Source organism: Cinclus cinclus, chromosome 6 (genome assembly GCF_963662255.1).
Source record: "Cinclus cinclus chromosome 6, bCinCin1.1, whole genome shotgun sequence".
Taxonomy (NCBI): Eukaryota; Metazoa; Chordata; class Aves; order Passeriformes; family Cinclidae; genus Cinclus; species Cinclus cinclus.
Window position 1 is genome coordinate 47,176,676 of NC_085051.1, and position 14,575 is coordinate 47,191,250.

Below are 14,575 nucleotides of genomic sequence, written 5' to 3' on the forward strand. Positions count from 1 at the left end.
TGGAACAAGAACTGTCATGGGTGTTCATTTCACAGATTTATGAACATTTAAAAATCCATCACTGCCATCCACAAAGCACTGTTCAGAAGATCAATTTATTTCCATCTTCTCTCTGCATTTAACTAGAAAATGCTAAGACAAGAGGAGCTTTGATTTTGTATGAATGGCCTTTTACAATCCAAATGTGCCTTTTGAAGCATGCATTTAAATCAGATAGATATTAGAGGACACTTGGGAACACATTTCCTTGTGCACCTGGAAAGAGAAAGGGAAAATGATGGTGCGGTCTGTACTTCCTAATCCCATAGAAAAGTTCTTGTCATCTTAGACAAGATGGCAAGTGATGACTGCTTAGATTTTCCCCAGTTCTTTGAGTGCAGAATTCCCCAATGAGCAGTGAGGCAGGGTGGGAAAGAAAGATGGTGCATTTTTTCTGAATTTTGTCTTCTAGTCTAAGTCCCTGCATTTTATGACCTCTGAAATTTCTTGAGGAATAGAATGGAGTAGCAGAGCTGCTATTCCTAAAGAAGCGTTGTCCTAAAGAAGTATTGAAGTCACTTTAAACAAAGAATCCAGGCTCACCTGACAGATGCTCCATCCAAAGAACATAGAAGATAGACAACCATTTTTTTCAAAAGCATGGAAATGCTTGTGACTAAGAGAATTATACAATTTGTTGTTTCCTCTCTCTTCCTTGCTAATGCAAACAGGTAAGCCAGGGAGCCAGGTAATCTTGGTTACTTCAACTTTGGAGTGTAGGGTATTGCTAAAGAGTGTTATAAAACAAAGGGTAGAAACCTATTAAAATTTTGCTTGTAGAGTCATAGATGGACAGCAGATGCACCAGCCTTTGATCTCTACTGCAAATAATATCCTACTAACAAACCTTTCATAGAACTGCTGGGACTTAACCATGTCCTTTTCATGCTGACCAGTTCCCTGGAGTGGAGGTCTTTAAAAGACATCTAAAAATTTCAGCACCTGTTCTAAACTTCCGTGATCAGTAAAAGACAAGGGGTCTCTGAGGGGTCAAAACCATACAGATGGCAATGCTGGCCGGGACAGATAAGGTGTCTCACGTTTGGCTACAGACACACACGGAGAGGGCACATGTGCAGAGGTGTTGCAGACTGTCAGTGTCGGATGAGGTGCCGGAAAAGCGGTATCCTGGAAACACACCTCACAGCCCTCCTGTACCTGCAGAGTGAGAGAAAATGGAGCAACCGGAGCCTGAGACCTTTACATGGGCAGCCGGGGAGGTCGGGGCTGCTCCGGCGAGCGATGGAGGCTGATGGGAAGCCGTGTGCGAGGGGAGGGGGCAGAGGAGGAGGTGCCTTCCTCCTGACGCCATTTCCGAGGGCTGAGATATATAAATGTAGCCGGTTGCTGCAGTGCCCCATCTGGGATCTTCAGCCAGGGCACTGGCGTAGATACACACGCTCCGTGCTGGTCTCCCCCCGGCACCTCGCCAGGAGCCCCCACGCCCCGACAGTCTCGCCCTCTGCCCTTTTCTCCCTGCCTCCATCCCGCCAGCACCATGAGCCCGCCAGAACTGCTCGCCGTCCTGCTCCTGGCTGTGCCGGGTAAGTGCGGCTGGGATGGGTCCGTGTCGCCCTGGGCCCCCCGGCCCCGCGGCCCCGCTCCGCCCGCGCCTCCAGCACCACGGACAGGGACGGCCCGGCCCCTTCAGCACCGCGGACAGCGGCCGCCGCAAGGTCACTGCCGAGCGCCGCACGGGCCCTGCCAGCCCAGCCACCTTCCCTTCCCTTCCCTTCCCTTCCCTTCCCTTCCCTTCCCTTCCCTTCCCTTCCCTTCCCTTCCCTTCCCTTCCCTTCCCTTCCCAGAGGGGCACAGTGCACACATCCAGCTGCTGTACTCAGGGACTGCTTCTATCAGACAGAGATGCCCCTCTTCTCCACTCCCATTTTAGCAAAATAATGTTTCTCTGCTTGTCTTCCAGATGAGAGGAATAACAAGTTCTCTTTTTTCCTCCCCTCCACTTACCTTGCAGCCATCTCCCTTCCTGTGGCAAATGACATGAATAAGGGCGACACTAAGGTAAGGATGAGCCTGTAGTGAAAGGGTCAAAAGAAGAGAAAGGATGGGATGTTTCACCTCCACCTAGGTGGTTGGTTTTGGGCCACTCCCACTGAAATACCCTGTAGAAAGTGCCAGGAATTTGCATGAGATCCCTACAGCAGGATCATCTCTGCTCCCTTCCAAACAAAATTTACCCTTTGTGCATCCACTTCTGGGCAGCCAAAGAAGTCCCTCAGGATATGGCAGAGGGATTAGGCAAGCTTGTTTAGAGAGGAGATGGAGGCTGGGTATAACTCTCCTTAGTCCTCCTACTTTCAGCTTTTCAAAGCTCCCAACAGGAGGTGACTCAAGGCAGAGTGGGGGGAGATGTGATTCAGGAACTGTGTGTGTTTGGGGGCGTATACATCTGAGTTTGTATGTGAGCTACTTAAGCATGTGTGCTCTGGAAAAATAGGCAACTGGTACTCTCAGCTTGCTAATCCTCAGTTCCTGCTCAGCCTGTCTGGATGGCTACAAGCAGTGCAGGACTTGGCTGACCTCTCCAGCCCTCCTTTACAGGCTTCTGTGCATATATCTGTGTCACACCCTCCAACATTTACAGCTGCACATCACAAATGTGTACTCCCAAGGGCCTTTTGGCACCTAAATGCTTGGATAAGGGGTTTTGCCTGTGTTTATCTACGTCAGACATAGACCCCCCCCCATTTCCCAGTCTTTCATATGAACTGATCTCTTGGCTGTTCAGATTAAAATTTCTTTGGAAGCTCATGTCCATAAAGGAAACTCCAGTCCTTTTCCATTTTGCTTCTTGAACTGTTTCATGTTATGAAATCCTGTAGCCACATGGTGTTTTTCCACAGGCAGCAGCAGGGGAGGGCACACTGATGCCAGTCTCAGCCACCGACTCCATTGCAGGTTACCTGCAGGATGTGTGCCATGAGCAACACCTCCCTGCATCCTGTGAAACATGCCTGGGCCTGGAGAGCAGTTGCATTGTTAAGGCTTTTAGCCTGCTTAGCCCTTGCTGGGACTGAGCCATGAGCTGTGAGATACTGGGTGTCTTCCTCACGCTGTGTGCTGCTGGAAGGGACAGGCACTTATCGCTCTGACTTTCCATGCCAGAGTGGGCATCTGATGGGACAACCTGTTAATCATATGATTTTCCTTGTGAGGTCTATTCCCCAATATGTTCTATGTATACAAAATGGCACTCCTGTGGCTGATGGTGCGACTTGATGGAAATGCTTCCACCAAGGAAGGACTTTCCCAAGACTGCCCCCCCTTTCCTGGGTATTACACTGACACAGGCTCTCGCTGAGAGCAAAATCAGCTTTCTTTTGAATTTGCTACAACTGGAAGAAGCCATTAGGGCTTTCCTGCCTTCACCATCCTCTGAGACATAGTATTTCAGGGAAGGAATTCCTGGTTGTATGGAACAGATTAGGGCAGGGATATCATCACATGAATACAGCAAGGAGCACTGCAGCTCTTCCTACACACCATGCTCTGTGTCACCAGCATTTGTGGGTGGCTCAGAGCTATGTAATGGGTAAGGAGCACCTGCAGGCCTTTCCTGGACAGCTCATCAGACTTCCCTTACACCAAGGGCTTTCCATAGGGACCTGAATAAGACCAAAGCAAAGTATTTACAATGTCTCTGGTGTTTGCCCACTCTTGTGCTTGAAGGACACTATTTCTCACTTACAACCAGACAGTTTAGCAGGGCATAGCTGAGCTTAAATATGGAGAAGTCTGTCCTTGTAAGGGCACAACTCTTGGGTGATTTCTGTGTTGGGACATTGTGAGCTGCTCTTAAGGATCTAGTTACATGCTCATGGTTAGATGATAGCTATGGCAAAATTCCAGTCCAAATTTCTGCACTGGATTAATTATATTCATTTGAAAAGGATCTCCATTTCCTGATGCAGGCTGTGAAGACCTTGTGAAGTCTCTCTTTGTAAGACCTCCTCTAACAAAAAGACAAGGAGAGTGTTGTGGGATGACTGCACTCTTAATTTCATTACTTTACAAAGTTCCTCCACAGAGCTGAATGTATTCCTGTCATGAGTGATGTATCTCTTTATGCTCAGACAAAGACCTTAGAACAGCTTAGAAGTCTTGAAAAAGATTGAATAGACTATTTCATTGAACCAGAGTCTTACTTCTCATGCTGAGAAAGTCTTTACTTCTGAAGCTGCATCAAATACTGCTACAATAAGTGGGTCCAGAGGTTGTGAAACATGAGAGGGAAATATCAGAATCTGGGGTTTTTTTCCTATTTAGAGTGACTCAAAGTCATCTAAAATCAGCATTAATTGATTGCTTGTGATATAGAATGATACTAGGGAAATTCCCCTGCTTTCTTTTTTTTTTTAATCTTTCCTGTAGCATTTTTAGTCCATTAGGCAATTCCCTCAAACTGTGTAAAGCATAGCGTTCAGCATTTTATGACTGTGATCTGCAAAAGCAGAATTCTCTACTTACACAGAGTGAGAATTTGCCCATTCTAGCTGTCCAATGAATATATGTAACTGCTTGAATGAACAGCATTTTGGATGACTGGGGACTGCTGACTTGTGTTTAATTTCTACTGCAGCCACAGTGCTCCACTCTCCTGGGAATGGTACATTGTGAGGGAGGTTAAGGCTCTCAGGGCTGCCTGGTGAAATCATCAGGAGAAAGAGGTGCAGTGAGTGAATGTTTTGCCTCCAAGGCTTAACTTATACTCCTTTTTTCAATTTAGCCTTTCTTTTCTCTTTCTTTTTATTTTTCTGCAAGCAATTGTGAGCCTTGCATTTTCCCTAGATTGCTTTATAAATAATCATCCTTTTGAACTAAGCAGCCTGACTCCTTCACTACTAATCAGCACCAGACTGTGGTGAATGCTTCTGTCCTGTGTGATCATCTGGGTCTACATGACCACACGCTAGGGCTCCCAGTAGTCTGTCTTGGCAAGGCAAGGATGCCTGCAATCTCAGTGGAGGTGACAAATTATATAAATAACACTCCTGGCTGCTGGAAAGGGTGGACTCAGAGTTCATCCTGTCTGAGAAGCTGTGTCAGAACTTCTTTGCTTTCAGATGACCTGCCATCATGTAGAGCTCTCCTAGTCTACAATAGATGCCTTCAACACTCAAAGCACAAGGTCAAACACTTCTCCAGAGTATCTTGTCCTTTCTAGGGTTTGAGAGCAGTATTTCTCATCTGTGTTTGAAAGTAGTGTGCCTCACCTCACCTTCCATCTAACTATGATGTCCTTCCCAGGGTTTGAAGAGCTCTTAAGATTTCAAGGTCATATACTGAACAACTGTTACCACTTTTTGCTCTCTACAACCTCCCACTGAGTCTTTTTATGAGATGCAGGTTGACATATATTGACTTAAAAGAGGATGATTTTGGATTTTCTGTGTATATATTCAGATTCCCTTTACTCTCCAGATGTGCTCAGACTCTGGGATGGTCTGAAGCTGTGCAATACTCAGTGGAATTGTGTGTCATGTGGAAGAAGCTCTTTCCATTGTCACGTGTAATTTGCTCACTTCTCAGTTGCAGGAGGTACCTTCTGTTCCTGCACTAGGAAAAACAAGAACAGAACATTCAGTTCTGGCTTGACCAGAAAAGCAAGAAGAACTGTGCCATCATCTGCTGTACTTTAGCCCTGGTGACAAGTAGGAACAAAAGATAAAAAAACCCAGTTCTTTAATTTGTTTTTTTGTCTCTTTCTAGGTGATGAAGTGCATTGTAGAGGTCATCTCTGATACTTTATCTAAGCCAAACCCTCTGCCGATCAGCGAGGAATGCCTAGAAACTCTCCGAGGAGGTACTGCCTCAGACTTAATGCTGGGTATCAGCAAAAGCAAATCTGGCAAGTAGGGGCTGGTCCTGCCCTGACCAACTGAGCCCTGGCCTCTGGACTCCTATCAAGGGGTCCCTCACACGTTCACCTTCCTCTTCCACTGGGCTGTACTGGGCCCCTGGGAGCAGAGATGGAGCCACTAGTTGTCCCAGGCCATGCCTTGTGTTGGCACTGTGGTCATGGGGGTGCTAGGTGACATCAAACTCCCTGGTTTCCACAGGACCTTCCTGTCATCTTAACCACATGGTTAAGAGATGTGAGAGCAAATCAGGCCAAGGGAAAGAAAAGAGCAAATGAAAAAGTGGTATTTGGGTTCTATTTGATTTCCTGGGGTGGAGGGAGGTTTTTTTTGACTATTTTCTGTACTAAGTCTCCCCTGTTGCAGATGAACGAATTATTTCTATCCTTCGCCACCAAAATTTATTGAAGGAACTTCAGGAAATTGCTGCTCAAGGTACAGTGCCAGTATATATATTTTTTAATGTAACTATAGTTAAAAGTTTTATAATTACAATGTAATTATAGTTCCAAGATTTTCAGCAGAGATTGTGTGGGTTGGGATAGGAATTTTGTTTATAGTAACTCAAATATGTATCTGATAATTTCAATAGCTATCAATGTAACTTGGTGGTGATGTAGAGTCTAGACATTTTGAGGTGGGAGAGAGAACTCTAAAAAGAAACACTGTCATTTAATTTAACAAATAATCACCAGTTCCCAAACTAGAATAAAAGGCAAGAAAATCTCTGCTGCTTGTGTAGCTGGACTCTAGCACTAAACCCAGATGTGGCAGCAGGGAAGTCCCACTGAACAGTAACACTTGCACCTAAAAGACCCCAATGAAAATATTCTTGAGCTAATAGGTATTTTTGATGTCTTCCTTAACTCAAATGCAAGTTTACTTGGTCTGGAGAGGTGCAGGCTGCTCACCACTGGTCAATGTGGGAGGAACAGCAGCACCATGGAGCTGTGCCAAGGGGAGTTGAGGGAAGAAAGGGACATTTCCAGGTGCCCAGCTGCCCAGAGCTAACATGCAGCCCAGGCAAGGCTACTTCAGAGCTAGCCCAAATCCCTCTGTCCAGGTGAGGCTGCAACAGGGCTCTCCCCAGGCTGCAGGGAGAGCACCTCCTGGCCTTCCCTACTCTTTCTCCCCGGGGTAACCAGGGGGCATCTGGGCATCACAAGAGAGACAATGACTAGGGCATCCCCCTGCCCTGCTGCTGTGTGGCAAGTCTTCCAGAGATGGCTGGAAGGCAGTGCTACCAGAATGCTTTCAGAGCAACAAAGCCACCCTGTTGCAAGAGGCAACAGGGAGAAGGGACAGATAAAATTCAGGAAGTCAGAATTAGGAAAGAGTCTCATGCAGCTCCCAAATCCATTTTTTAGTCACTATCCAAATGGTGGAAGGGCCAGATTCTCAGTGACCTCAGATGAACTCCATGGATGTTCTGGTGACCCAGAGGAAAGAAGATATGGTCTCTTCAGTATGCTGGGATGTGGTTGCCCAGGCACACCAGGGATTTAAGGAAGAGCACTCAGATATCTGACAGGCTGTACCACTCAACATGGAGTTCATGAGAAGGGACTCATTTCAATGGAGGTGCACCTTGCTCCACTCTTTCCTCAGCCTGAGCCCATCACACCACTTAGACCCAGGGTAACATGAGATTCAATCTACAAATCACAGAGACTGGGGATGGAACAGTCTTGTAGACCAAGAGAAAAGCAAAGCTGTTCATCTTGGTGTCCTCTGTGCTGGTGCAGCTGGTTCTGCCCAGGCTGGAGAGCCCAGACCATTCAGTTCTGGGCTAGAGAAGACTGGGCTGGCAGCACTGGCTCTTGCCCTTGCATTAAGGCACAGAAGCAAGGCATCAGCTGGGTTAGACGGGGCTTGTTTGGCTTGCAGATCCCATTGCTGCCTTTAGACACCTCTCTCCAGGGTGTTGTATTTTACTAGCAGGCTCCATAATCCTAGAGCTAAGGTGTGGGGACTTGGAGCCCCAGACTACCTCTGCAGTGGGAACAAGTGCAGCTTCCCAGCACCCAGGGGAGAGGGGCCTCCCCAGACAGGCTGGAGGATACAGGATGTCTCAGTGCTCACCTCAACAGAGGTGCGTAGGCAGAATCTGGCAGGAGGCAATTTTTATCCTTCAGTACTCTGGTGATGAAGTCTTTTGTTGCCCTTAGTGTGCTGCAGTTCAGCACCTCTTATTCCCTAGCTCTCCATCAATATTAGTTTTCCTGGCAACCCTGCATCTCTATTTAGAGGCCATTTTCTTTCCTGAAGATGATGTTTTTGATTGTGGTTTTGTTACTGCAGTCGATTCACATATCCTCCAGTCTCACCCCTCCCAGGTAGATTTTCCCACTGTAGCAAATATAAAGGGTGCAGAACTATTTTCCTACCTCTACTTTCCGAAACACAAAAGGGACTATTGCTTTTCCCTACTTTTTGTTACTTGACACAGGTGCCAATGAGAGAACTCAGCAGCAGAAGAAAAATAGTGGCTTTGAAGATGAACTTTCCGAAGTCCTTGAAAGTCAGAACGACAAGAACAAGCAGAGAGGTCAGTGTCAGCCTCCACCCCCAGGAAATCCAGGTCAGGCTATAAACAAGGATCTTCTTTCAAACAGCCTTGATATGTCCATCTGCTTCTCTTTTAGGCATCTTCTTTGATGCTGCTGCTGACACACACACAAGCAACCTGGTGTTTGCTTTGCTCTTATTTACCAGCTCCAACAGCATGTTGTTTCTGAGCTAGAATAACAAGTGATGGTCAAGTTACCAAAGTGATACTGATTTTTCCACCCTGCTGCTGACACTTTCACTCACTTATAACACTCAAAATGAGTCACAGCCAGGGAAATCCCACACTGAAAGTCAGTGATACAGGCAAGGGTGATCTGAGATTTTACCTGTCACTCTTGTTTCCAGGAATCCAAGATATTAAGTAATGAGTCTCTGAAGGGAAAATTGAAACACACAGCACACACAAACACCCCCACACACCTGCACAAAACACCTGTATCTTGGAAAGATCACCTTCAGCTGGGAATTCCTCTTGTCAGTGTTTCTCTGGCCTTACTACAGATGGCAGTTTAGCAGGAAGGAGGAGTTGGCCCCTTCCCTTTTCCTTGTCAGGAAGATACAATGACAATGTGGGGTGATGTGACTCCTTGTCCAGCAGCAGCTGGGCACCCACAGAGGGTCTCAAGCAGCTCTGGGACACATGGCTGGACCACAGCCGCACAGCACTGCTGTGACATCAGTCCAAAGCTGCTTAGAGCAATAAGGAGTGACACCCCCAGGGACGGCTGCTGCTGCTGCTGCTGCCAGCACCACCAAAATCCAGCAGGTAGGATGGTGGTACTGCATCTCCCTACTGCCAAGATACACCTGAAACACTTGCTCCGGCAGTGTGGAGACAGAGGAAGATGAAGTGAAGATGAAATGTGGCACATGCGCCATCCAGGCCCACTGACAGTCTGATGACACCAACCCAGCGTCACTGGTGGCCACCATCCTTGTGTAACCAGCTCACAGCATCCCCTCATCCTGGCACACTCCTCAGCCCTCCTTGGGGTGGCACTTACCTTTCCATATGTCTCTGGTTTTTTAACTCCCATATTTTCTTTTGCAAAATGTTTTCTCTGGCTAACAGTGTTAAAAGAGGCCAGTCTCCCTTGAGCAAGAGCAAATACTCAGCCCATATTAAGCTCCTGCCCAGTAGTTCATTTGCAGAAGCAGAGACACCCCTCCTCCCTCCAGCACCCTGTGAGCAGGGCTGGCTGCCTTTTCAGCCTGACGGGAGAAATAAGGATGTGATGTGAGTGCAGCACTCAGAGCAGGGGGAGCTGTGCAAATGCCATATTACACTCCTAAATAATTTTTACATGCAGTCTGGTTTCATGCAGCGTGAGGCTGGCATCTCAAGAGATGGTGATGAAGACTGTGCTGCAGCAAAACACTTCAGCATATGTTTAACTTCATCCTTGCAAGTCTCTCCAGGAGCACAGGCACCAGAGAGAGCAGTGCCTTGTGTGAATGCAAACATATGCTGAAGTGACTTGCAGAAGTATCTATGGGCTGGTTAAGCAGATTGCTGAGCAGGGCTGAAACTCCCTAAGAAATGCTTGGCCTTTGCTGGCTGTGAAACGAGCTCTCAGCAGAGGTGTTTCTCCTTGTTTCTCCCTCTGTAGATGCAGCAGGGGAGAGCCCTGAAGAGGAGCAACCCACAGGGTCCTTGGCTGAGCTGGCAGCACAGAAGCCCCAGCAAAATGAAGATTCAAGAGAGGAGGGAAAAAACAGCCTGGAGGAGAGGGAACCCAGGCCACGGGATACCGACCCTGTTGAGAAAGAGGACTGGGAGGAAGCTGAGAGCAATGACATCAGGGATAGAGAGGATACCCAACAAAACAAAGTTTTGGACAACCACATTGGAAAAAATTTCAGTGAGGATGAGCAGCAGCAGCAAGGGGATGAAGAGGAGGAGCCCAGAGGCTCCAGGGACAGCCTGGAGCTTGAGGATGAGGGAGAAGAGCCATCCAGGCAGGGCCAGGAGCACAGCAAGGAGGTAGCAGGGGAGCGTGTGGAGCGGGAGGATGATGGAGATGATGCTGCAGAGGAGGACCCTACTGAAGCCGAGAGGTCACTCGATTTGGCTGAGGAGGACGAGGAGGCTGAGGAGATGCAGGGAGGTGACAGTACGTATCCCAGACTGCATTGATACCTTCCTGGGGTTAGCTGAGAGCTCTGAGACACATGGGTTAGAGGCTTCAAAGCCAAAAGGTGGAGGCAGGTTCTTACTGGGTTGACAGAAACGCACTGGCCAGCAGCCACCCAAATTCCACCACAAACATCTGACACAGGCCTATGCACAGCAGGTAACACAGGCCCTGCAGCTGCCTCACTGATCAGCTCTCATAGCTCCTGGGACAACTAATGCATCTTCCCTGAGCTTCCTAAAGGGGTTTTGACTGCTGCCTTCAAGCCCCATTACTGACATGGCAATGTGAGAGTGGGTATTTTCAGAATCTTGGGAAAGCAGGCCTAAGTGAAGAAATACATCTGGCATCACCATTGAAGGCTCAGTTCCAAGGTGGACCTTAAACAGGTTAACAGTTGTGCTCACTCTTTGTTTAATGCTCTTTCAGATAATGATGATGATGAGCTGGGATTTGGAAAAGATGTGCAGAGTTCTGAAGAGGAGGAGGAAGAGGAGGAGGAAGAGCAACCCCGGGCACTGAGAGGAGGAAGGCATCACCTGGAGGATGAGGAGATGCAGGGAGAAGAGGACACCTTTCGGCCCAGGGATGCCAAAAGTGATGAGATGGAGGAGGAGTCCTCCAGGGAGTGGGAAGACACCAAGAGGTGGAACAAAATGGATGAGCTGGCCAAGCAGCTGACATCAAAGAAGCGCATGGAGGAAAATGATAGTGAGGAAGAACCAGACAGGTCTATGAAAAAGACATTCAGGTCCCACAAGTATGCCTTCAGTAGTCCAGAGGAAGATGTGAGAAGGTCATGGAAGCGTCACTCAAAGGAGGACAGCAGTGAAGGAGGCTTTCCACTTGCTCCCATGCCTGAAGAAAAGAAGGATGAGGAAGGCAGCGCTAACAGGAGAACAGAGGTTGGTGAACACAGGCTTAAGAATAAATCCCACCCAGTTATCCAAACCTCACTTGGAGATGTGGATAGTATTCTGGCAATAACATAGCCAGCAGTGGTCCTCTGTGACAGTAAGTTGATGCTTAGTGAACTTCTAATAATTCAGCCTCAGGTATTATTGAAGTTTTCACCTGGTTATGCCTTTGGTTTTTATCCTTGTTTTAGTGACTAGCACAAAAAAATTCCCTGCCCCCCACTCATGACTCCAGTGACAGGACTTCTGCACTAGCTTGTAGTGGACATAGTGACCAGAGCTATAACTGGAGCCTAGGGGTAGTCCTTGTGTCCCAAAGCCCTTCCAAGTCAAAAGGAATGCGTTCCCTGTCTCAGGGATGGAGTGAGTAATGTCAGACCACCTACAGAGGTAAGTCAGGGTTACAGCTGTGGTGAGAGAACTGAGGCATTGGAGTGGAAATGATTGACAGATATAGAAATTCATCTGAGCCAGGCTTCCGAAGTCAGAGATCTCCTTCCCTGATATCTTGTGTGATGCAAGGTAATATCTCAGTACATCCCCAGCAGCCAGGAACTGCTGATGGGTTCACCTTTGTGCTGAGGCCCAGCTCCAGGCAGAGTTGATTGGGATAATGCAGGGCAGTGAGGTTGGACTTAGGCTTTGTGGGCGTGGGACAGGCCATGATCAGGTGCCCAAGAACAGGCTGGAGCACCAGGTGAGTGAAGCTGTTTGGCTCTCTCACATCCAAAACACCCCTTTTGACTCAGTTATGCACCAAACCATTGGCCAAAAATTACCTATCAGCATCCCCCCCAGGAGAGCATCTCCAGTTGTGTTGGTTCAAAGCAAAGTCAAATGTCTCAGCTGGAAGCAGGAATGCAGTGGGTTGGGCTGCCCCATCTGCCTCCCACCGCTGTCTGCTCACATCCCACATCTGTCCCCCAGGAATGCTGCTCCCCACTGCTCCTGTGAGTGTCTGTGAAGGTGGTGGACTCAGTCTCCAAATGGGGATTGGAAAAGAGGCTGCTGAGGCTGCAAAAACTGCTGTGTTTACAGATGCAACCAGACTTTTTTGTTTGGTTGGCTTTTTAAACTAGGTCAGGGTCTCTGGGAGTCAGCAAGGAAGGCTGGGCCTGCAGCAGTGAGGGAAGGCTCAGGCTCTGGCTGCTGTCCTGTCCCCTCTCTTCAGTTTTGGGCCATGGGGCTGTATGGCTTGGCCAGTGAGGCCAGCATGGGTAGAGATATGGGCTGAGAATGCTGTCCCCTGCACTTTGCAGGGCTCAGCATGTTGGGCCAGGCAGATGCAAGCCAGAGCACACAGGCAATGGTTTGAGTCTAACCAAACTCTCTCTGGGTGCCGTAGAGGACTTATGAGGGCTCCAGTTGCACCCCAAGTTCTCCTCTAGCAAGGTGAACCTCAGCCAGCTGCTCCCTGACCCACTTCAAACAAAATGGAATAGCTGCTTGGGCACCCTGGGTGCTTGCAGGCACCCTGAGTGGCTGGCACCCTCCTGTAGCCAGAGCTTTCCCAGGAACTGAGACAAGGGCCCAGTGGAGGGGCAGGGTGACTTTTTTCCTTGTTCAGGAAAGTAGTTCAGGAAGAGAAAAAAATCCTTATTTTTAGATACTTTACTTTTCTCACACCAGCCACATGCAGTGCAGTGGCTCAATGTCAACCTGTGGTAGGTAGCTGCTGAAGGCAGCAGCAAGGCTTTGCCCCCTCCACACAGGAGAGGGGCCGTCACCTCGGCTCTGCCGATGGGAAAAGATACAGCACCAAGTTTGGTCACACAGAGCCTGCTGCTGCTATGCCGAGTGTATGGTCTGCAGAGAGCCCAGGTGACCACAGCTGTGAGGGACAGGCAGGGCTGGGGCTGGCAGTGAGGCAGGGACAGCTGGATATGATCTGAGTTCAGGCAAAGCCACGCTGTCAGGCATCTGAGTACCTGCATTAAATAAAGCAGCTACAGGTGACAGCATAGATACACAAGAGCCAGTATAGAAAGACCACCAAGTGATGGGCAGCTCGAGCCTTTGAACCGATGGCTTCCTTGGTCACTACTTTCCCATAAAACGTATCTTCTATAGTAAAGGCGCAAGCAGTGACCCAGGGCAGGGTGGGAAGAGGGCACAACGCTGTCCAGTGGATGGGCAGGGCACATGCTGCGCTTCCCGCAGGTGGCACAGCAGTGCCCACCCTGGTTTGACTCAGGGCTGGCACTCGGCGCTGCCCGGCAGGGCCTGCCCCGGCTCTCCAGCAGCCATCGCCCTCCAGCCCCATTTTCTGGAGACACAGCCCCGCTGGGGGCTGCCCTGCTGTCCAGAGGGACAAATGCAGGCTGAAGGGACGGGGCAGGCGGGCAAGGCTCTCCGTACCTCTGAGGGGCGAGGGCTGCCCACCTGTGGCCACTGACACGTGCTGGGATTTCGTTGCAGGACCAGGAGCTGGAGAGCCTGGCTGCCATCGAGGCCGAGCTGGAGCGCGTCGCCCACAAACTGCACGAGCTGAGGCGAGGCTGAGGGCCCAGCGCCGCCGTGCCGGCCAGAGCAGCGCCGCCACCTCCTCCTCCCTCTGCCGCGCCTCCATTTCCCCATCTAAGAGCAATTAAACCGAGCAGAAGCACCGTGCCTAGGACCCGACCTCGCTAGCGCCCAGGCCTGCCTCCCTCGCCATAGTGTTGTGCCCATCGCCGCTGCCTCACCCCACGCTCCCCTCTCCACACGGATGCCCACACGCCCGGCAGGGCGCCCGTGGGTGCGGAGTGCAACCTGCGTGTGTATTTTCTGTCTGGGTGGGGTTTTCTCCCTCTTTTTTTTAAAAGACAGGACAGCTTTCTAGAAAGTTCTTTCACCGGTAGTTTCACTGGGTAAAAAAACTGCAATAACTTGTTATCTTTTGATTAAAAGCTGAGAACTCTGACTGTAATATATTCTATATAAAAAATTTATCTAAGGAAAAATAAAATTGCAGTGGGTTCCTTCCTTTGTTTTGGCAGCTTCAGTGTTGGTTGTCAGCACCCTGCAGGGCCTGAAGGGTCCCGCAAAGAGGGGGGAA

At 49.1% G+C, this 14,575-nt stretch overlaps 1 protein-coding gene across 1 annotated transcript; it reads left to right on the plus strand.

Moving 5' to 3' along the window:
• The first annotated feature begins 1,537 nt into the window (after positions 1 to 1,537).
• On the plus strand, positions 1,538 to 14,040 carry CHGA (chromogranin A). The gene is made up of 8 exons (XM_062495341.1): positions 1,538 to 1,583; positions 2,012 to 2,058; positions 5,767 to 5,860; positions 6,282 to 6,350; positions 8,365 to 8,463; positions 10,097 to 10,600; positions 11,051 to 11,526; positions 13,957 to 14,040. The coding sequence occupies exons 1-8, from the start codon at positions 1,538 to 1,540 to the stop codon at positions 14,038 to 14,040; spliced, it is 1,419 nt and encodes a 472-aa protein (XP_062351325.1).
• Positions 14,041 to 14,575: the final 535 nt, after the last annotated feature.